This window comes from Onychostruthus taczanowskii, unplaced genomic scaffold, assembly GCF_017590055.1.
Source record: "Onychostruthus taczanowskii isolate IOZ18803 unplaced genomic scaffold, ASM1759005v1 scaffold173, whole genome shotgun sequence".
Taxonomy (NCBI): domain Eukaryota; kingdom Metazoa; phylum Chordata; class Aves; order Passeriformes; family Passeridae; genus Onychostruthus; species Onychostruthus taczanowskii.
In genome coordinates this window covers 74,597-96,206 of record NW_024498940.1, presented here as the reverse complement: position 1 = coordinate 96,206, position 21,610 = coordinate 74,597, and the positions used below count along the sequence as shown (strand labels likewise).

At 56.8% G+C, this 21,610-nt stretch overlaps 2 protein-coding genes across 5 annotated transcripts in view; one reads left to right on the top strand and one right to left on the bottom strand.

Annotated features, from left to right (window-relative positions):
- STK32C (serine/threonine kinase 32C) overlaps positions 1-5,503 on the top strand; it is a 69,113-nt gene extending 63,610 nt beyond the window's left edge. For 2 of the 3 annotated variants that reach the window (XM_041400164.1, XM_041400165.1), the window contains exons 11-12: positions 12-79; positions 860-1,183. In XM_041400164.1, coding sequence (XP_041256098.1) covers positions 12-79; positions 860-977 — 186 coding nt within the window. In that variant the 3' untranslated portion in view covers positions 978-1,183. Of the gene's footprint in view, positions 1-11; positions 80-859; positions 1,184-1,570 lie in introns of those variants that run through there. The other variant, XM_041400166.1, reaches the window with a different exon arrangement.
- Positions 5,504-8,921: 3,418 nt separating this feature from the next.
- DPYSL4 (dihydropyrimidinase like 4) lies at positions 8,922-21,275 on the bottom strand. Of its 2 annotated transcripts, none has more exons than XM_041400153.1 (14): positions 20,955-21,275; positions 18,782-18,870; positions 18,321-18,505; positions 17,379-17,543; positions 15,773-15,834; positions 15,600-15,680; positions 14,090-14,158; positions 13,821-13,941; positions 13,037-13,193; positions 12,737-12,878; positions 11,593-11,763; positions 10,739-10,918; positions 9,579-9,750; positions 8,922-9,013 (listed from the first exon to the last, which is right to left on the bottom strand). In XM_041400153.1, the coding sequence occupies exons 1-14, from the start codon at positions 21,273-21,275 to the stop codon at positions 8,922-8,924; spliced, it is 2,007 nt and encodes a 668-aa protein (XP_041256087.1). The 2 variants fall into 2 exon arrangements, with proteins under 2 accessions (XP_041256087.1, XP_041256088.1); XM_041400154.1 differs by lacking the exon at positions 20,955-21,275 and adding an exon at positions 20,537-20,575.
- Positions 21,276-21,610: the final 335 nt, after the last annotated feature.

The window sequence follows — 21,610 nt, the reverse complement described above, 5'->3', positions numbered from 1 at the left end:
TTCTTCAATAGGAAAATGACTATCTCCAGGAATGCCTTGAAGCCATCCAGCAGGACTTTGTCATCTTCAACAGAGAGAAGTGAGTGTGTGGGGTGCTTTTTTTAGGGAAAAATACTCCTTTTTCTGACTTTCCTTAGGAATCAGTGCCAGTGCCTGACAGCCAGGAGCACCTTGCTGCTGGCTTAGCCCCAGGTGACTGGTGTCAGCTCAGGTCTGCCTGTGTATGAAAGATGGCTCTAGCCACAAACCAGGCAAGATCAAGGATTATTAACTGCCATTACATAAAATATGCTCTAGAGAGTCTTCTGGGATTTAACATGTGTGTGTGACACTGCCTCTGCTCCCCCGTGGCACCTCCTCACCCATCCTGCTTTTAGCAGATGATGTTTTGGGAAATGAAGGTGAGGAAGGTTGGACTCAATGATTGTGGAGATCTTTAGCACATAGAATAGATTGACAGGATCATTCAGGCTGGAAAAGTCCCTGGTGGGAATAAGCAGGCAGTGAAAGTGCTGGGTTAAAGCCGCTGTTTCCCCAGGTTGGGGCTCTCTGGTCCGTGAGCAGAGCGTGAGGCAGGCTCCGTGGAGGAGGGGCTGGCAGGAGCCTGGCTGAGCTGTGGGTGCTCATGGCCAAGGTCTGGGTGGGCTGAAGCCTTGCAGGCTGTTTTGGGGTTTCAGAGCAGTTCAGTGTGGTTTGCTGATGCGCTGGGCTCCGTCATGACCCGTTTGTGGCTCTGGGAGGACTCGTTCTGCGTGGCTCTGCCGTAGGCACTCTCAGCAGGGAATGGGCAGACCCCACGCCCGCTGCTGGGGTGTGTGCTGGGGGACAGCTCCGTGACTCCTGTCCTCCACTCCCACAGGCTAAAGAAGAGCCAAGAGCCGCCCAGCGACTCTGTGTCTGCCTCCGAGACCGCCGAGGAGGCCGAGGCCGAGCCCCTGCACATGTGCAGCTCCGTGTGCTCCTCGGGCAGCAGCTAGGCCAGGCCAGCTCCCCTGGAGCAAGCAGAGTTCCCACAGGACTGCCCCGGCTGTGGATCGCCAGCCCAGCTCTCCCTGAGAGCTGGAGCAAGCAGAGTTCCCACAGGACTGCCCCGGCTGTGGATCGCCAGCCCAGCTCTCCCTGAGAGCTGGAGCAAGCAGAGTTCCCACAGGACTGCCCCGGCCGTGGATCACCAGCCCAGCTCCCCCTGAGAGCTGGAGCAAGCAGAGTTCCCACTCCGTGAGCAGAGCGTGAGGCAGGCTCCGTGGAGGAGGGGCTGGCAGGAGCCTGGCTGAGCTGTGGGTGCTCATGGCCAAGGTCTGGGTGGGCTGAAGCCTTGCAGGCTGTTTTGGGGTTTCAGAGCAGTTCAGTGTGGTTTGCTGATGCGCTGGGCTCCGTCATGACCCGTTTGTGGCTCTGGGAGGACTCGTTCTGCGTGGCTCTGCCGTAGGCACTCTCAGCAGGGAATGGGCAGACCCCACGCCCGCTGCTGGGGTGTGTGCTGGGGGACAGCTCCGTGACTCCTGTCCTCCACTCCCACAGGCTAAAGAAGAGCCAAGAGCCGCCCAGCGACTCTGTGTCTGCCTCCGAGACCGCCGAGGAGGCCGAGGCCGAGCCCCTGCACATGTGCAGCTCCGTGTGCTCCTCGGGCAGCAGCTAGGCCAGGCCAGCTCCCCTGGAGCAAGCAGAGTTCCCACAGGACTGCCCCGGCCGTGGATCACCAGCCCAGCTCCCCCTGAGAGCTGGAGCAAGCAGAGTTCCCACAGGACTGCCCCGGCCGTGGATCACCAGCCCAGCTCCCCCTGAGAGCTGGAGCAAGCAGAGTTCCCACAGGACTGCCCCGGCTGTGGATCGCCAGCCCAGCTCTCCCTGAGAGCTGGAGCAAGCAGAGTTCCCACAGGACTGCCCCGGCCGTGGATCACCAGCCCAGCTCCCCCTGAGAGCTGGAGCAAGCAGAGTTCCCACAGGACTGCCCCGGCCGTGGATCGCCAGGCCGGCACCATGGCTGCCTGTCGGGGAAGATGCGGCCTATGCAACTTGTCAGGGGAGGAGATCAACTTATTTAGTCTTTCTGTTTTAACGTCAGGTTGCTGATCTACACGTTTTTAATGCAGTGAGAGGACAGGGAATGAAGCCATGTCCTTGGGTCCCACAGGAGAGACCAGGAGCAGGGAGACACGGAGCAGGGAGCGAGGCCAGAGAGGCGATGTGGGCTCCACTCTGGCGCTCCTGTTCACAAATGCTGCTCTGGGGATGGGCAGTCCCTGTGCAAACCAGGGGCTCTCTGGCACCAGCTCCCGGGAGCCTCCAGCTGCTTGGGTCCTGCAGCACAAGGATGTCCCAGGCACCTCCTTGTCCCTGTGTCACCTGTCAGTTCCTTTCCCGATTCAAGGCAAATAAATGTTTTTGTGCACTCCGTGGATTCTGCAGGGGCTGGGTAATGGTTCAATGCATATTTGAGATGCAGAACATTTAAAATGTTTTCTTCCTTGATGTGGCTGCTGCAGGCAGTGAGGAGCAGTGGGGTGGGTTGGAGGGTCTGCCCCCATGTGCCCAGGTTCAGAGGACACAGTTTATCACAGGTGAGGTTTGGTTGGAGGCAGAGCGGGTGGCCTTGCAAGGCTGCTTGGTTATGAAACACCCTTCACCTTCGATTTACTTTATTTTCAGTGTAAAGTACAAGTACTGTATATAATTTGCCAATACCTGTCTTAACTTCTTAATAAGACGGGAAATCTTCCCTTGCTCCAGCTGTGGGAGCCTTTCTTGTTCCAGGGGCCTTCACTGTATTAGTTGTTGAAGCTGCTGCAGGGGGGTTTGGTTGCTGTGGCTGAACCCTGTGAGCCCTGCAGTGCCACACGACTGCTCCAGGTGCGTGGTGGCACCACAGGCACCATCAAACCACCAGCAGCTGTTTGCTGCCAGACGCTGGGAGGCTGCAGTGTTTGCATCCCTGCTGGCTATTCCTGATGCAGAAATGGATGGGAGATGTTTCTGACAGATCACATTCTGGCAGGACCAGTTTTGCTGCAGTTTTTGTTTCCATGAACAAACCAGAAAGGCAGAATGGTACAAAATGATCTTCCACAGGCAAGGACATGGCACGTGTGTCTCCCACAGTTTTATGTGGGAATCAGTGTGTGGCTCCACTTGTGCAGGGATGTGTTTTCATGGAAGCCTTTAAGGGCGTGCAGGAGGAGGGGAGCTGAAGCTCTGGGTCCAGTGGCATGGTTATTTTCAGGGCAGAACCAGGAGCTGCTGTCAGGCCCGGGGTTCCTGGTGTCAGCCATGGGTCCTGCACACCCCGTGCCTCGTTAGGAGCTGTGTTAACGATGGCTCAGGGGCTGTGGCCAGTGATTGAGTGAGGGCTGAAATCATTGTGTCCTCCTGCTCCTTCTCCCAGCTGCAGGAGGGTGCTACCCTGGCTCTGATCCCAGGCAGTGCTGGGGGAACCTGCCCTCCCTGCCCCCAGTAACTTCCAGTCTCTTTGCTGGCTACCAGGGAGGCCTGATTACCTTTTCTCACCTGCCAGAGCTCACCTTTGTGTGCTGAGCAGCCCTGCTCCACACGGGCAGCCTGGTCCTCTCCCCGGGGCTCTGTGCTCACCTTGTGTCTCCATCCCACATCTCAGCTGGAGCACCAGCTCTGTCCTGCCACAGCAGATGAGGCTCAAACCATGTATTTATTCAGGAGTTATGTATTACAGGTGATTTACTCCAGCAGTGTGAGTGGGGTTTTACAGTGAATTCCATTGCATTATTTAGAAAGTTCCTGTAAATAACAGCAAAATTTTGGACTATTGGAATGACGAGGAGCGGTGCTGATTTTTTGACCAAACCATCCCACAGATGAGTGATGAAGATACATCCTCTTCAGCCAGAAGCTCTCAGGCCAGGAGAGGTGTTGGCAGTTCCAGGACGTGTGTAATTGATGTTTTCATTACTTTCCTTAGGACAAGAGACCAGTGGGCCCTGCAGTGAGGGTCGGTGTGTGTGGAAGGAGCTGGCTTGCTTCTGAAACTGAGGTTTCTCAGCCCAAGCCCTCTCTGTCAGTCACCTGCTCCCCCTGCAGCACTCCTCCAGTGCATTGTGCAAAGCAGCTCAGCAGCACCTGGCAGAAACCAGGAGGGCTTCTGGGGGGGTGCCAGGGAATGGCTCCTTCCCAGGGGAAACACTCTGGGTGGGTCCTGCCACCCCTGGAATCCTGCAGTGCATCTCCAGGGATGTGCTGGGGCACTGTTGAACCTGAATCCCTGAGAGCAGCAGCAGACAGAGCTGTGGGGTCACTGTGCTGTGTGGGAGAGAACCATGGACAAATCACTCAAGTGCTTGGTTTTGGTCTTAAATAATATTTGGGCATAACCTCACCAGAGCCCACAGGGGACAAGGTTTCATTGATACCTGTTTGCAGTCAGTCCCTGGACAAGAAATGGCATGAAAAGAGCAATTGGAAAAGGGACAAGTGATAGGAAACAGCTCAGTGTTACTGTCAGAGCCCCTGTGGAGGGTTTCAGTGCTCTGGGGCCTCCTGCCCCCCGTGCCCCACTCTGGGCCCCTCTTGTGTCCCCACTGCTGTGTCCCTGTGAGGAGGCAGTGCCAGCTGAGCCCAGCTCGGTCCTGTTGGCCCTACACATCTCTGTGGCTCCTGCCAGGGTGTCCCATGTCCAGCTCACCCCATCCACAAGGCAGTCCTGGGCGTTTGATCCTCTCTCCTCCCTTGTGCCACTCCCTGGCTGCTGGCACAGGCTGGGCTGGGGATGGGGACAAAGGATGGGCGTGGTGCCCATGGTGGTGCCCCTGCTCTGGCTGAGCCCTGGCTGCTGCTGCTGCTGAGCAAACCTCACAGTGAAGTCGTGACAGAGCCCTGCTCCCACGTCCCAGCTTGGAAGGTGTCACTAACAGCTCTGGGCTGCACCTCCACTACAGCCAGAACACAGGAATTTTCTGTACATAAATATTTAAATACCTGTATTTTTTTGTATGACAGATTTATACAGTGTGTGCCATTATCTGCTGTGAAAAGTCTACAGCACCTATAAATTATTCTCCTTTAATCACTTGCCATGAGACTGTTTTCTTATCTCTGTTGTGTTATGAAGTTTTGCAAAGTTGCATATTTTTAAGTGTTTGCATTGAATTCCACAGCCTTCACTGGGAATTTGGTGCATAAGACAAATGGCAGGTCAGGTCCTGATGTTTCTTCTGTTGCCAATTCTCTATTACTCCAGAGCTTGCCAAAAAGAGTCTAAGAGTAATAAAATAATAGCAAAAATATTAGTAATATGGACTTGACCCTGGACTGAAATCCTGCTGCCTTGGGAGGGTATTTTTAAAAATTATTTCAGTGCAGATATATGTAAATATATCTTTGTATTTTATGTTGATACATTCCCGTAGTTTTCTTGCATGACAATTTTACCACATCACAGAATATTTAATTTTATGACGAGGTTGTGTTTTTGCAGATACCGTCGGAATAGCGCCATTGCACACGTGGAGTAATAAATGTGTATTTTTAACATTGCCAAGGATTTGGTGTAATTTCCAGGGTATTGATGCACGAAAGCACGGAGGTGTCTGAACGCTGGCCTGGCACAGCTGTGCCCACTCCAGCCCCGCTGCCAGCCGTGCTGGGGGCACCAGGGTGGGGCAGGCAGGGGCAGGACCCCGACCTCGCTGCGGCACCCAGGGCAGGACAGCCACGGCTCACAGGGCTTTGGTGTTTCCCGCACAGCCCCGGGTTTTGTATCTTAACCTCAATAGAAGCACCCCTGGAAGTGTCAGGAGGTCTCCGCTTTTGCTCTTTGATCCCCCTCAGTGCGGGAATGATTTGTCTTGTCATGCTTGTAACGTGCTGCTCGGCTGGCTGCAGCACAGACGCAGCTCCCAGAGCTGCTGCTCACTTCAAAGGAGCAGTGCAGGCTGAGCTGATCCACGTCTGAGCATGGGCTCGTCCCTTCTGCACCCTGCTGGGTGTTCCCGAGGGACCGGGGGCACCACCGAGCCGGGCTGTGCACGGCAGGGGACAGGTGAGGGTCACAGAGCGAGGGCAGCTTCCCACGCACAGCCCTGAAAACACGGCAGGGGAAAAGGGGGGAAGATGAGGTGAGGAAACGCTCACAGCAGCCAGGAGAGCTCAGAAATGCCCACAGCAGCCAGGAGAGCTCAGAAATGCCCACAGCATTCAGGAGAGCTCAGAAATGCCCACAGCAGCCAGGAGAGCTCAGAAATGCCCACAGCAGCCAGGAGAGCTCGGTGCCTGCCATCCCTGAGCCATCGCCACTGTGCCTAAACCCTAAACCGTGGCAGCTGCAATTTGCCAGGGACAAACGACGCTCATCAACCAGCTTTGTCTTTCTTACCTGCTGCAATTGATCCTGCTGCTGATCAGGGTGCTGGATGTGAGGGAAATGCAGAACCACAGAATTCCAGAATGGTCTGCTCTGTGACAAGGGACATTACAGCTTGTTCCACCCTGCCACGGGCAGGGACACCTTCCAGTGTCCCAGGGTGCTCCAAGGCCAGGCAAGAGTCCAGCCTGGCTTTACACACTGCAGGGATCCAGGGGCAGCCACAGCTGCTCTGGGCACCCTGGGCCAGGGCCTGACCCTGCCCTGTGGCAGTGGGGAGCCATGCAAAATAAAAATAAAGAGACACAGTGAGCATGGAAAACCAGGGATAAGCACGGTGTTCAGTGCCTGCCTGCCAGCTCATTTGCTCCCTGAGGAGCACTGCTGTCCTGAGGGAACTGGGGGTCCATCCCTGAGGAGCACTGCTGCCCTGAGGGAACTGGGGGTCCATCCCTGAGGAGCACTGGTGCCCTGAGGGAATCGGGGGCCCATCCCCACTCCAGGCACACCTGGGGACCCGGGGCTCCCCGCTGGTGGCCGTGGTGCTGCAGGGCCCGGGCTGCGCCGTCAGCCAAGGGCACGGAGCGTCTGCGCCGTGTCCCTGCCCCAGAGCCTGCAGGAAAGCTGTCCCAAGGAATTAGGGCCAGACACCGTGTGGGTGCCACAGGGGATGGCTCCTGCAGGCTCCACTGGCAGGCGGCTGAGGGGCTCAGCCTCTCCTGGCACCGCGGAGCTGCAGGGACGCTGCTGGCTCTGATCCCTGCGCTGGGAGAGCCCGGGGCAGCTCCCTGACAGAGGGAATGAATGCCAACCCTCCCTCCCCAAGGGAACGGCTGGCACAGAGCGTGGAGGGACCTCAACTGGGTGATGAGGGAGAGGCAGCAGTGACTCTGCTGGGTCCTCCCTGGCCATGGGGGCCTGGCACGAACCAGAAACTGTGCCAAAAGGGACATTTGCAGCACGGGGACCTCAGAACTTCCTTTGCCAAGTGTTTACCAGCTTGGGGTGCTGGGGTGTCCCTGTCACCCCATGGATGTTGGGGTGATGGGGAGGTCACTGCCATCAGACTGTGACTTCTATCTTTCCCATTCCTTACGGATTTCCCACTGCTGTAATTTCAGCTCTATTCAGGATGAAAAGAGATCATAGAATCATAAATAGCTTGGGTTGGAAGGGACCCTACAGCTCAACTCATTCCACCCCCTGCCATGGCAGGGACACCTTCCACTAAATGTTAATTGCATTGGTGCAATTTCAGGGAAAATCAGAAAATCAACAAATGAAATTAATTAAATTAAAATTAAAATTACATCTAAAACATCCAAACAAATACATTCCCATATGCTTAACACAGAAATTACTGCAGCATTAAGCTGTGAAATGTAGGTCATATCAGATAATCAAAAAAAAGCAAAAAACCCCCAGCAAAAAAATTAAATCCCTCCCCGGTTTACATTTGTGGGTTCATTCCTAATTAATGGATTAATGTATCTGGAGCTGCCATATGTGTGGCTCCAGCCCCCACTCACAAATCAGATCCCACCACAACCCCTGCTCCCTTTCTCAGACAGAGCTGGAGCCCCAGGCCTGGCAGTGTCCACGGGAAGCCAGTGTCTCATGGACATGCCATGATGTCTCACCAGCAGCAGAACCAGCGTGGGCCGAGGGGGAGCCAGCCCCACTCCTGGAGCTGGGCTCATCTGCAAACCACGGGGCAGGGGCTGCACAGCCCCGAGCACGCTGAGGAGAAGGGTGGGATCTGCCCACACTGCCACCACGAGCCCCTCAAGGGGGGCACGGGAACCTGCAAGTCAGGAGGGGATGGTGAAGCCTCACCCAGAAGAAAAGGAAGAAAACAACAAAATGGACTCGGGTGGATCCACCATTTCATGGTTTCCAACCAAGTTTATTCCAAGCAAGGAGCAGGCAGGAACGGAAAGCCATTCCTGGAGGTACATGCATGGCTCTGCAGCCAGAGATTCACTCTGTGTACACACCTTTAAATATAATAACTGGGCTAGAATAATCTTTATAAAAAAGTGTGCTGCATGCACCTGGCCTCCAAACGAGCCCTGGTATTGGGTATTCAGTTATTGAAAAACCGTATAAATGATCTTTAACAAACAAGGCTGACAGAAGGACACCAGCCCACGGCATGGCCGGCTCCTGGAGGGCCAGCACCACTCTGCCCAGGACACGGGGCTGGACTCGGCCCTGAGCTGTGCCCACCGGGGCACACACGGTCTGGGGGTGGCTCTGGGAGCTCGGCCAGGGCGGAGGGCTCTGGCTGGAAACCACGGAAGTGCTCATCTGTTGGAAGTCCTTTGAGGAGAGCGGGCAGCGGACGCTGCCGGAAAAGAGCGTGATCCAGCCTGGATGTGCCTTCATGCCCACGCCGGCCGCAGGGGCCCGGCTGGCCGCGCAGCCCTGGGGACGTGGCGGTGCCGCATGCACGGGGAAGGGCTTTCCTAGCAGCTAGCGGAGGAACACGGACAGAGAACCCAGGGGGGAGCGCTACCTCGGGGATCACTCTACTTTCTACCTACGAGGGAGGGGCTGGCGAGCGCGGCCCCGTCCCGGCGCGGGGACAGCGTCAGGACAGCGAGGTGATGTTGGACCTCCCGCCCGGAGGGGCCATGATCTTCTGCGCCGTGCGCCGGGCAATGTGGTCATCCGCCTGTGACCCTGGGGAGAGCAGAGAGCGGGGCACTCCCACTGCTTAAATGCCACAAAACATTTCCTCAGGAAATACTAATAATTTCATTATATGTCATTTTGGACACTCTATGAGCGTGGCACGGTTTGGAATGGCTATATTTGCCTGAATTTAATTTTTCATTGTTTCTTTCTGGAAGATTTATAAGTGGCTTTCCTAGAAATAAATTTTGTATATAATAAAATGTGGGGACTGGTAACATTTATCAAACAATATGGGACCCATGTGATCCAGCCAGCTAAAAAACCATTATGGAAGTGGTTTTAGGGCAGAGCATTGGCTTTCCAAGCTCCCGACAGCTGCTGGGCAGGTTTCTGCAGAACGAATGATGCTGAATCACTGCCTGCTCTGGCTCCTGGGAGCAGAGCCCCCAAACAGGCTCTGTGCATTGACATAAATACCACAGAACATTCTAGAGCTCTCTGCGCTGCGCTTGGTCCCCTGGCCGCAGCCACAGGACACAGCTGCAGCTCCTCCTGGCCAGCGTGGCCCGGGCACTGCCCCCACCCAGCCCTCCCCGCGGGCCCCACGTACCGGACAGGCTGAAGCCGGACTGGTGCAGGTTGCGCACGGGCGGCGCCGCGGCTTTGCCGGCGCAGGGCGCCGCGCGCGAGGCCGTGCCGGGCGCCGCCGCCTTGACGCTCGCCGGCACCTCGTGCACCGGCCCGTCGTACATCCCCCGGGGCACGCCGTGCACCTCGGCCAGCTGCACAGGGAGCACAGGGTCAGCCAGGGCCGGGCACGGCCGACGGGCCCGGGGCAACGGCCTCCAGCCGTGCCAGGGGAGAGTCAGGCTGGATACGGGAACATTTCTCCGTGGAAAGGGCTGCCCAGCCCTGGCACAGCTGCCCAGCCTGGGCACAGCTGCCCAGCCCGGGCACAGCTGCCCAGGGCAGGGCTGGACTCCCCATCCCCAGAAGGATTTCAAAACCGTGTGGACGTGGCTCTTGGGGACATGGGGCAGTAGTGGCCTGGGAGAATGACTGGAATTGATGGTCTTAAAAGGACTTTCAACCTGGCCTCGGGCACCTCCAGGGATGGGGCATCTACACCTTCTCTGGGTCCCATTCCCACCCTGCAGGGAGCTGGCACGCCCCATCCTGCCCTCCAGGCACCCCAGACACCCTGAGGCACTCCAGAGTCAAGGCTCCTGCCTCTGCAGTTAATTTGAGTTACTGATTGCTGCTCTGCCTTTGTGTAGCACGCAGAATTACAGCGTCTGCAATAGCACAGGAAAAGGGAAGGAGGACAGAGCTGTTAAGAAGCTCTTTACATATTTGCATGTCTTTGTGTCTCTTTAAAGAGCTGTGCCAGCACGCAGGAGGATTTATCTTGCTGTATTCCAGTACCAAAGGGATGTACATCCCTTACCCTCCAAAGGCTGCAGAGCAGACACTGGGAATACAGCAACAGAAACTTCCCTAGCACAGGTAAGAGAGGAATTCCTCCCTCTACATCAATACAAAGAAGTCATATTTTTGCTTTGTAACATTGTAATAGGCTAATGAAACTGTCATTATTAGCACTAATACTAAGAATTCTTGGCTGAGGTGCCAGGCAGTAACACACAGAAAGAATGGCATTGATAATATTCCTGCTGCTGTCGCAGGTTTGCCATCACAATGGCTCCAATACACTACAGCTGAGAGATTGTGATCAAAACACAGGATTATGGCACATAAAACTCTCCTTACCCTGTTTCTTGCCTTTATCCTTTTATAAACGAAGTCAGGGAATGTCTTCCTAGGGATGAAGCGACCTGAGCCCTGGGCGACACACAGATTTCCGTCTTCAAGGACAACTCTTCCCTGACTTATGACCACGGTTGGGACCCCGTGGCACTCAGTGCCTTCAAATATGTTGTACTCCACGTTCTGAAAAAAGCAAACCCTGATATTCAGTGCCTGCAGGATTTAAGAGGAGGCCAACAATGCTCCCCATTTTTGTACACTGCTCCTCGTGCACCATCAGTCAGAACTAACTAACCCTCCATATCCCATATTTCAAATAACAAGATTCCAACGGGAAGCAAACTGGAAGGGAGAAAATAAACCTTAAAACCAATCATATTAAACTACAGCAATAGTTTAATACTTTTATTACATTTTATTTATATGATTATATTATTTATATATTCTTTACGGAATATTTAAATTTTTTATTGTATTAATATTAATACCCTTGTATATTAAACTATAGCAATAGTTCAATACATATTAAACTATAACTAATATACATTGCAGTTCAGCATTGGTTCAATACTTCAGTTCAGCACCTACATTTTTCTAGTCCACAGCAAATACACTGACCTTAAGATTTCCTTACAAGATGCCAGCTGTCTTGGAGTGGTCACTCAGTACCAATCCCACCCTTTACAGCAATAAAAGGATATTTTCCTATTTTTTTAAAAAACAAATGCAAGGTCCTTCATCAGTTTACCCACACAGACAACTCCTCCCCTGCTGAATGAGCTAAGGACATGCATTGCTTTCCAGATCTCTCCTGACTCTAAACCCAGCCCCGGAAAATGATTTAGAATATGTTTTACCAAATGGTGGGTTTTTGCTGAGATGATTTTCGTAGCCTTGGGGTTCCAGAGCACCAGGTCTGCGTCGGAGCCCACAGCCACGCGCCCCTTCCTGGGGTAGCAGTTGAAGATCTTGGCAGCGTTGGTGCTGGTCACCGCTACGAAATCGTTCTCATCCATCTTCCCGGGGACCTGGGGAGTGCAAACATCCCAGGTGCACACGGGCTGTGGGCACGGTCCCTCCCCACGGCCGGAGCTGGGCTGTCCCCTGGGAGGAGCTGCTGCCCCCAGCCCGTGCCCATGTGGGGTGAGGGCCTGCTCTGCCACAGAGCTGTGGTTACAGGGGAGGGGGATGTGAGGATGAGCCTTGTCCCTGTGGGATAAAGGACATGAGACACAGGTTTTATTTTCCTTGGACTCCAAAGGTTGAAGTCTCTGAAAAACAAGACCTTCACTGGTTGGCTCCAACTCCTGCACAGGCATCTCAGGATCACTGAAGAGGGTTAAGGACAGCCCCCTGAAGAAAGACTGGAAGTGAACCCAACAGTGCTATTTCTTTACCATCTTCACTCGTCATCTTAAGAACTGTTTCTCTTTGAACAAAGCCCATCCAAGAGAGGTTTCAGGGTGGCTTGGCTCCCAAGCTCCTGCAGCCTGCACAGGGACATCTGCTCTGTGGGATGCAGGATAGAGCCCCCCACATGCAGGGATGCTGGCAGGGAAGCGTGCACTGGGGTGCAGGGACACGGACTGATCCCAGCCTCGGGTCACAGCCCTGCTGCCAGGCAGACACTGAGGTGACACGGAGACTGGGGTGACCTGCAGCTGGAAGCATGGCCACAGCCATGTCCCACGGGAGAGACACCTTCTCCCCATCCACCTCCGCAGGGCTCTGTGAGCCCGAGGGGACAGGAGCACCCCATCACCCTTGGGAGAAGGTGCTGCAGAGACTCCCTGGTGACTGAGCGAGAGCGGAGGGGGGTCCCTGCACAGCAGCCTTTGAAGGCATTTGTGTGTCTCAGTCTCTCGGCAGCAGCTCTCTGAAGCTGCAGCAGTGTCTAGACAGTGTCACCGCTCTGGCTTGTCTGCACTAAGGAGGCTGTGACAGCCTGGAGCCCAGGCACAGCTCACGTGTGCTCCCGTCCAGCTGCCCTGCAGCACCTACCACGCACTTCTCCCACACCATGGACATCCTCTCCTCGATGCCGTTGGTGCCCTCGGGGATCAGGGTGAAGTTGTCCTTGCCCACGGCCTTCTGTGCGGTGGTGAAGGTGCAGTGGGCGCTGCCAGTGACCTGCAGGTCCCCGCTGGGGAAAGGACAGGGCGGGCTCAGGGAGGGAGGCACTGATGGCACCCCCAGGCCAGCGAAGCCCCCCTTGCTGGGCAGACCGTGGGGGCACCACGGGCGAGGCCAGCGCTGTAAATGGCAGGTGTGACACCTGCCCAGGTGTGACACTGGACCCACCTGGCCAGCAGAGTGCTGAGGTGATCGGGCGTGCTGGGGTCGGGGCTGAGCGGGGGGGACGTGACGAAGGCGGCGGCTTTGGCCCAGTTTTTGCTCCAGTAGTGGGAGCCGTCGGCGCCCAGGCTGGCCGTGATGGGCTCCCCGTACACCACGGTGCCTGCACAGCAAGGTGCTGTCAGTCAGGGGCAGCTGCCATAACCACACACAGCACTCCCACTCCTTCAGCACTGCCAGCACTTCCGAGTCTCGCTAATCCTTTAGATTATCTCAGGTGACTGGGAGACACTGTCAAAGCAAGTCCTGGATCTGCCTGTCCTCTCCTTACACCAGGCACACATTCCTACGAGCTGTCATGCTTTCCTTTAAAGCAAACCTGTGTCTGTCTGGCAGCCACCGGGCTGGGGGAAGTGGTGACTGTGCTCTCCCTTCCACCCTGCTCCCCACAGCATTGATCCCAGCCCTTCCCACTCCACCCCCAGCCACAATTTGGAGCTTGCTCCACATCTGTTTTTCGTTCAGTTCACACCAAACGATCACAAGTGGATTACTCCCCGTTTCTCAGCTGTGTCTGCCTAGATGGAAGTGTCACAGTTTCCAACACATCCAATCTTCCCAGCTCCAAGCAATTACCTCTGGCACACCCTACCATGGAAACCAGCACAAGCCTCAGCGCCCTCAGAGTGTGGGGGAGCTCAGGAGATAAGGACTCCTCAGACCTCACAGTCAGATGAGATTCCTGGCTGGATTTAGAGGTTCAGTGTTTGGCTGTGCAGGCCAGTGTTACCTTTCCTCTTGGCCTGAGCCAGGACATCTGCAGCCCCCCTGCTCATGACCTTGGTGATGTAGAGGGGGCAGTTGGCCTGCCTGGCGATGGTGATGGCACGGAACACGGCCTCTGCCTCCACCTGTGGGCACAAGAACACGACACGGGTGTCCCAGGACATGGGTGTCCCATGACACAGGTGCCCCAGGACACGGGTGTCCCATGACACAGGTGTCCCAGCCCCTCTGCACGGCAGGCCTGGAGCTTGGCACGAGGGCTGGCGGCGTTACCTCCTCGGGGCGGCTGAGGACGTGCCCCTCCGGGCCTGTGATCCCCAGCTCCAGCAGCTTCTTCTGCTCCTGGGGGGCGAGGAGGAAGGAGAGAGCAGTCAGTGATGGGCACAGCCCGCTGGAGCACCAAGGCACACAGCACACCTTGTCCAGAGCCACCCGAGGGCAGGGGCCAAGTGATGAACCCACCCGAGCAGGTGGGTCACGGGACACTCCCCTGGGACATCCCACTCCCCGGGGCCACCTGTCCTGTGCTGCAGAAATGCTCCTGCATGGGAGCTGCTGTGTCCCAGCAGCACCTCTGGACCTTCCCACCCCCCAAACCCAGGGTTCTGCCCCAGCCCTGGTGCACAGCTACAGCAAAGGGAGAGGGATCCCACCACCTGAGCCTGCTGGAGCTGCTCAGGAGCCCCTGCAGGAGGCAGGGATGGGCACAGGGATGTGAGACTGTCATTGGGGTGCAGCAAGTGCCACATCTCCCAAACACTCCTGTCCCTTTGCACCTCACCATGTGGCACAGAGGAAAGAGAACCTGCAGTGACAGATGCTGAGATGAGCTCTGGGATGTCCCAGGTCACTCCCATGGCGTCTGAACGCAGATGTCCAGCACACACCTCACCCTGTCCCTCTGCTGCTCTGTATCATGTAACCTCCCAGGCAGCTGGCACTAAAGCAGGGATGTAATCCAACACCACGGAGCAGATCCCACCGGATCCTCAAAGGACCCTGCTCTTAGAGCCTGCCTGTCTGTGTTCTTGTCACAGATCTCCTCCAAGTTTGTCCCCAGGGCTCAAGTGTCACCACGCTGGCAGCTTGCAGAAACACTGCTGCAGCTATGAGCTGCCTGGCTCCACAGCCAGCTGAGGAACAGGTTCCAGATAAAATCCCAGGAGGTGGGAATTAGCCTTTATCCTGTTTGTTCAACTAAACCCATTTGAAGGATTTGATGTGGCTTTCAGTTCAGCCTTCCTCCCACACCAGACTGAAGGCTGGCGTGACCGTGAGCCTAAGGAACTGCCAGTCTAACTCCACTTGTGTATCTGACCCACGCTGGAGCCAAGACTGTCTTTTCTACAGGTAAAAAGCAAAAAGAAGGCCCATGAGCAGAGGCTGCAACACCAAGGAATTCCCAAGTGCTGATGGTGGGGTTAAACACTGCCAGTGTCAAGGACATTACTGTAAAAGCCTCAAACCTCCCGATTTTTGCAAGTAAACCAAACTCCTAAACACGACAGATAATGGGATAAAGCATCACTTAAGGCAGTCAGTCACCCCTTAGGAGCCCCCAAAGTGCTTTTTGGGAACCCAAGCACATGTGAAGATCCATGAGGACTCTGATGATTCCACAGGACACCCTGATGCTCCTGCACGTTCCTCTGCCTGCATCTGCTGCTACACAGGGTCCCGTTCCCTGCAAGGCTTTGGGGCTCCAGCCCCCCGGGCAGGGGCAGGGGCAGGGGGTCTCCTCCCCAGGGCCCTGGTCCCCCCTGGCTCCCAGGGGACACGGTACCTCCTCGATGATGTCTCCGTTCTCCGCGTGCACCTGGGCGATGGCCCCCAGGTCCCGAATGGTGCAGAAGATCTCGTACATCTGCCGAGACACAGCGGGTGCCCAGGTGAGCCCCCCACCACCCACCTGGCTGGGAGCGAGGCCGTGGCTTTCCCTGCGTTCCAGTGTCCTACCTGGCCATCAGAGCACTGCAGCTTGTCCTTGTAAGCCATGAACACCAGGAAGGAGTTCACACCTTGAAAAAAGAAAATGACACGTGTGGCTTGGTCCCTTTGTCACTGCCCTGCTGTGGGCTGGGTGGTTGGACCAGGGGGTTGTGCTGGAAGCAAAGCAAAGCCAAGGGCTGATGTGGGAAATGTCCCCACAGACCCCAAAGCTTGGGAGTTGTGAAAGACAATACACCCCTACTTTATGGTGCACTTGAACCAAAAAATGAAACCCCTTGTGGTCCGTGTTTGGGGTTAGGTACCCTCTGTGACTGGCTCTGAATGCACACTCAGCTGCCTCACTCCCAGGCTGGTTTTCCTCCAGTGGTGGCTTCAGTCTACGCCTTATTCTCAAATTTATGTCCCCACAGACCCCAAAGCTTGGGAGTTGTGAAAGACAATACACCCCTACTTTATGGTGCACTTGAACCAAAAAATGAAACCCCTTGTGGTCCGTGTTTGGGGTTAGGTACCCTCTGTGACTGGCTCTGAATGCACACTCAGCTGCCTCACTCCCAGGCTGGTTTTCCTCCAATGGTGGCTTCAGTCTACACCTTATTCTCAAATTTGGACAAGGGGCAGGACAGGGCATGGAGGGACAGGACACAGGGAATGGCTCCCACTGCCAGAGAGCAGGGATGGATGGGATATTGGGAATGAGGAATTGTTCCCTGGCAGGGTGGGCAGGCCCTGGCACAGGGTGCCCAGAGCAGCTGGGGCTGCCCCTGGATCCCTGGCAGTGCCCAAGGCCAGGCTGGACACTGGGGCTGGGAGCAGCTGGGACAGGGGAAGGTGTCCCTGCCATGGCAGGGAATGTGATCAGGTCCTTTCCAATCCAAACCATTCCATGATTCTATGAATTGCTGCTGTATTTTGTATGGAGAGAGGCAATAAGCAACACCAAACCATGATCAAATTACACCTGTATTTCATATGTGTTCCAAGGAACAGCTCCATTACTTCAGTCACTCTGCATTTTAATAGGAAATTCACTGTGAATTTCTATGGTAATTGGCCAATTAAACCCTTGCTTGCAAGACTACAAATTACACTGAAGACATTTAGCTCTGCATTAGCATATCTGAAGGAAAGTGTAGCTCCAAACACAGCAATAGGTATTAATGAATGCATGAATCCCTGCCGTGGTCTACTTTCCTGCTTTCCAGCCAGCCATGTCCCAGGGATACCTCGGGATGCACAGGAGTTACAGGCACAACGGAACCACTACGGAGTGCTTAAAGCTGAGTTTCCTTCTCTGAGCCCTGTCTCAGAGGTTTTCCTTTGAACGTTTCGCCTGCACGTCTGGCAGCCCACGTCAGGGTGGCCAACCCTACTCCTTCAGCTTCCAAAACTCCTTTCCATGACCATGCTGCCAACTGCCCAAAGGTGAGGGCACAGACCCAGATGTTATGGCAGGAACTCGGTGCCCACATCCCCGTCCACAGCTCCATCCTGGATGGCCAAGGACGGGGAGGTCCCAGCTCCACGGGCAGGAGCGCTGGGTGCTGGGGACAGCGGCGCTGCCACCGCCACCCCAGGACCCTGCAGTGACCCCGCGGGTCCCTCTCCTTACCCTTGTCCTTGACCAGGGCCTCCAGCTCCTCCCTCAGGCTCTCGTGCCAGCGCGGGATGTCCACGCTCAGGCTGTAGTCGCAGCAGGCCTCGCTGTCGGCGCAGTCGCGCCACTGCTCGTAGGCGGCCAGGAGGCTGCTCCCCGCGTCCGGGCACACGTGGTCAACTGCGGGGACACGCGTGTCAGGGGGGGGACACACACACATCAGGGACAGGGGCACGCCGGGCACCGCGCCCCGGCCACGGCACGGCCAGCTCATTACGGCACTGCAGAGGAACACGGGGCAAGGATCTCCCACACACAGTGACACAAGTGCAACAAGCAAACCCCAGGGCTGGCTTTGGCATGTTTGTCAGCCAGCACAGCACCGTGAGGGCTGCAGAGGATTCTGCTCTGGGGCAGCTCCCAAGGGCAGCCCCCACTGCCCGTCACTTCCCCCAGCTCTGCTCCCCTCCCTGCAGCACTGGCCGTGGGCTCGCTGGGGAGCTGTGCCGGGACTGTTGAGACTGGTCCTGCAGTCACACAGTGCAGTGGTTCTTGGGAATGGAATAGGAACAGAACACAGAGCAAAATTATTTTACATTAACACAAAAACAGAGCCTGTGCTTAAAGCTGAGAAACTCAAAAATGCCCCACACTTGCAGAGCTGTTAAAAACATATTAAAAAGTGTTTAAAGTGTTCTTCTGTCTTGCTCTCTGACGAGGTGAGGCAGGAGCAGATTTTTTTAATATACATGTGTATTTTTAATACCCATGTGCAGCAAGGGAAGGAGGTTCTGCACAGTACACAACACCTTCAATTAGCTGTGTGGTGTTCGGATTTGACATTGACATTCTTGACATGTCTGAGCTATGAAGGCAAACAAACATCCCTGCAGTGACTCCAGGCCCGGCGTGTTCTGCTGGAAAGCAGCAGCCTGTTGGGACTGCTCCCCCCCTTACTGATCATGGTGGTGCCTCCTGCCAGCGCTGCCTTGGTGCCCTGGGCGAAGCCGTCGGCCGAGCTCATGCCCATGACGGGCGCCTGCAGCCGCGTGTGCACGTCGATGCCGCCCGGCATCACCAGCTGCCCGTGGGCATCGATGGTCCTGGTGCCGCCGGGAATCACCAGGTGCTCTCCGATTTGTCTGCAAAGGAAAGCAGCATCTCTTAACTGGCAACAGCTTTGGAGCGAGGATGCCAAAACAACCTCTGCTGCTCCTCCCCAGGCTGCCAGTGCTTTTGCAAGTCTTTCCAGCTGCAGCTACGCCAGTGTAGCTCTTTCCTGACACTGCTCTGAAATGCTGCCTTCATTTTTCTAAAAGATTTTGAAGAAAAAAATTATGGGAAGGAACCTTGTTCAAATCCCAAGGCATTGCATCATTCTAAGAAATTACATTAGCAAATATAAATTTTTAACTTACTTTATTAAGCCATCCTCCACATAAATGTCTGCATAAAATGACTGATCATCGTTGACAATTTTTCCTCCTTTGATCAGAATGTGGTCTCTCTAATGGGAAAAAAAATCCACAGTTTTAAAAATATTTTTTTTGTTTGGATTCCACTTTACTCATTCCAAGCTTTAAGTAAATCTAGGGTTAGTGTTTTCCCTCCAATCACTCAAGTTCAGTGACTATCCAGACTATTCTACAACTACATTTGCAAACCATACGAAACTGCCATTTGGAGGAGCCCAGCTGTGTGAAGGGTGGCAGGAGCCAGGGGTGCATGGCTGAGCCCTGCAGCCCTGGGCACCCCCAGCTCCAAGGGCTGAGCCGTGTTCCTGCCTCAGCTCCGGCTACAGGCTTCTCAGTGCATCTCATTAACCTGGTAATTTATTGCCATTCATTCGCTTTCACAGTCTCGGCAGAGGCAGATAAAGCCTCGAGGACTTGCCTCACTTCAAAGCCAGACACTGGCACAGTTTTCAGATTTGCAGAATCTTCATCCAGAATCTTTAACTAGAAAATTTAGGAAGCAGCAGCACTGATGTCTATGTAGAGCTGCAGCCTAATTTCAGAGGATTCCTTTCCTGCTCTCTGGTGTTGCTTGAAAAATTATTTCCAGTGCTGAAATGGGCAACACAAAGAGCATGGCCTGGCACAAAACCAGCCGAGGGACGCCTGAGCACGTGGAGCACAGCCTGGAGATGCTGCACCACAAAGAGCCGGGTCCGGAGGCAAAACTGCCTGGAAACATTTTGGAGCTTGTTTAAAAGAGCATCGCTGGCATATAAACAAGTGCATTACTGTTTTGGTTTTTTTCCTAACTGTCAAGGACTTATTGTCCTTATTGTTTCCCCTTGTCCCATAACATCAATCAAAAGAAGCCTCAGTGTTGCTGCCCCACGGGAGAGCCTGACTGCCCCTCCCCTTGTGGGGCCCATCTTCACCCCATCCCCATCGTCACCCCGTCCTCACCCTCATCCTCCCCCCATGCCCACCCCACACCCAGGATCCGCTCCCGCAGCCAGTAACGGGGCTGGTCCCTGGCTCCCGCACCCACCGGGCTTCTCCCAAGGCAGTTCTGCCACGAGCCAGCAAGAGGAGAGAAAACAAAACACCAGGCATCGCAATCGAGGGATTTCTCCCGGCTCCTGCCGGGAAGCGCCGGCAGGAGGGAATCCCCTCCCACGCAGCGCGGCCGGGGCCGGGGGAGCCGCGGGGGGACCGGGGAGCGCTGGCGGGGACCCCGGGCAGAGGCGGGGAGCAGAGCCCGGCTGCGGGATGCTCTCACGCCGCCAAGCCCATCCCGCGATGAAAGCGTGCCCGGAGCACATCTCCGGCCCCGGCGGCACAGGGAACCGGGGCACGGCGGGGCAGCCCCGCGGCCGAGCCCGCCCGCCTTTGTCCCCCGGGCGGCCCCGGGACAAAGCGCCGGGACAGCCGGGCTCCGGCCGGGCCGCGCAACAAAGGAGCGGAGCGGAGCGGAGCGGGCAGGCTGCGAGGGGCACAGGGCAGGGGCTCGGCCCCGGGGCACCGGCGGCAACGGCACCACCGGGCAACGGCACCGCCGGCAACGGCACCGCCGGCACCGGCACCCCGGGGCGGGCAGGAGCCCGCGGCGCTCCCCGGCTGTGCGAGACCGCCCGCCCCGCTCCGTCTCCGCCGGCCGGAGCGACCCCCGGCCGGCAGCCCCCGCGGTCCCGCAGCCCTCGCCCCGCGGGGAGCCCTCACCGTGGCGCGGCTCACGCTCTTCCTGCCCGGCTGCGACATCGCCGCCGCCTCCGCCGCGGGCGGGCCGGGGGCGACGGGGCGCTCACAGCCGTGTCCCCCGGGAGAAAGGCGGCCGCTCGGCGCCCTCGCACCGTGCCCCGCTCAAACCCGCCCCGCGGGGATGGACCAGCTCCGCGGGACGGGATGGGACGGGACGGGATGGGACAGGACGGCAGGGGGACAGGATGGCGCCCCGTGCCCCGCTCAAACCCGCCCCGCGGGGATGGCCCAGCTCCGCGGGACGGGATGGGACGGGACGGGATGGGACAGGACGGCAGGGGGACAGCCGCACGGGTCCCCGCTCGCCCTCCCGGCGCGGTCTCGGCCAGGCCGGCTCGCCGAGGCGCCCCCGGCCCGTGTCCCGGCGCAGTCCCGTTACCTGCAGGCAGCCGTCGGGCAGCGCAGCCGGAGCTCTCGGGGGCAGCGAGGACGCGGCGGGGCCGGGCCCGGGGTCGGAACCGGGGTCGGGGCCGGGGCTCGGTCCCGCGTCGGGGCTCGGTCCCGGGTGGGTGTCGCGGCGGTGCCCCCCGACGGGTGTTGCTGTGCCGGAGGCAGCGAGCGAGGCGAAGTTCAGCGTCTTGTTGTCGAAGGCATCCTCCACGCTGCAGAACATCCCGCCGCGCTTCTGCCGCGGCCGCGGGCTGCCCGCACCCAGCCCCGCAAAGCAGGCGGGCAGAGGCTCCTCCTGCCGCCCCGACATGGGCCCGGCGCTGCCCCGCTGCCGCTGCGCTCCCGCAGCCGCGGGAGAGCCCAGCGCCGCGTTAAGAGCCTCCCAAGGACCCCCCGCCCCTCCCGGTGCCCATCCACCCGTGCCCGTCCCCACGTACGACCGCGAGGTGACATCTCCGGCGTCTGCGATGGCAGAGACAGCGCGGGGTTGGCTGCCGCCGGGACCGGGTGAACGCCCCCCGCCCGAGCCCTCCGGCCATCTCCCGTGTCACGGCCCAGCTTCCCCATCCCCTCAACCCCAAACCAGTTTGAAGGTTTAAAACAGATCTTTTTAATTAAAAGTTGACAATAATTTATGTATTTTAC

Bases quoted from the DNA above. Each gene is read 5' to 3' on its own strand.
- DPYSL4 (XM_041400153.1), bottom strand. From the start codon at position 21,275: ATGTCGGGGCGGCAGGAGGAGCCTCTGCCCGCCTGCTTTGCGGGGCTG. The intron at 13,942-14,089 runs GTAACGCCGCCA...TTGTGCCCACAG, and splicing joins TCCTCAGCCGCCCCGAGGAG to GTGGAGGCAGAGGCCGTGTT. The intron at 9,751-10,738 runs GTAAGGAGAGTT...CTCCCTGTGCAG, and splicing joins GGATAAAGGCAAGAAACAGG to CTGGCCGAGGTGCACGGCGT.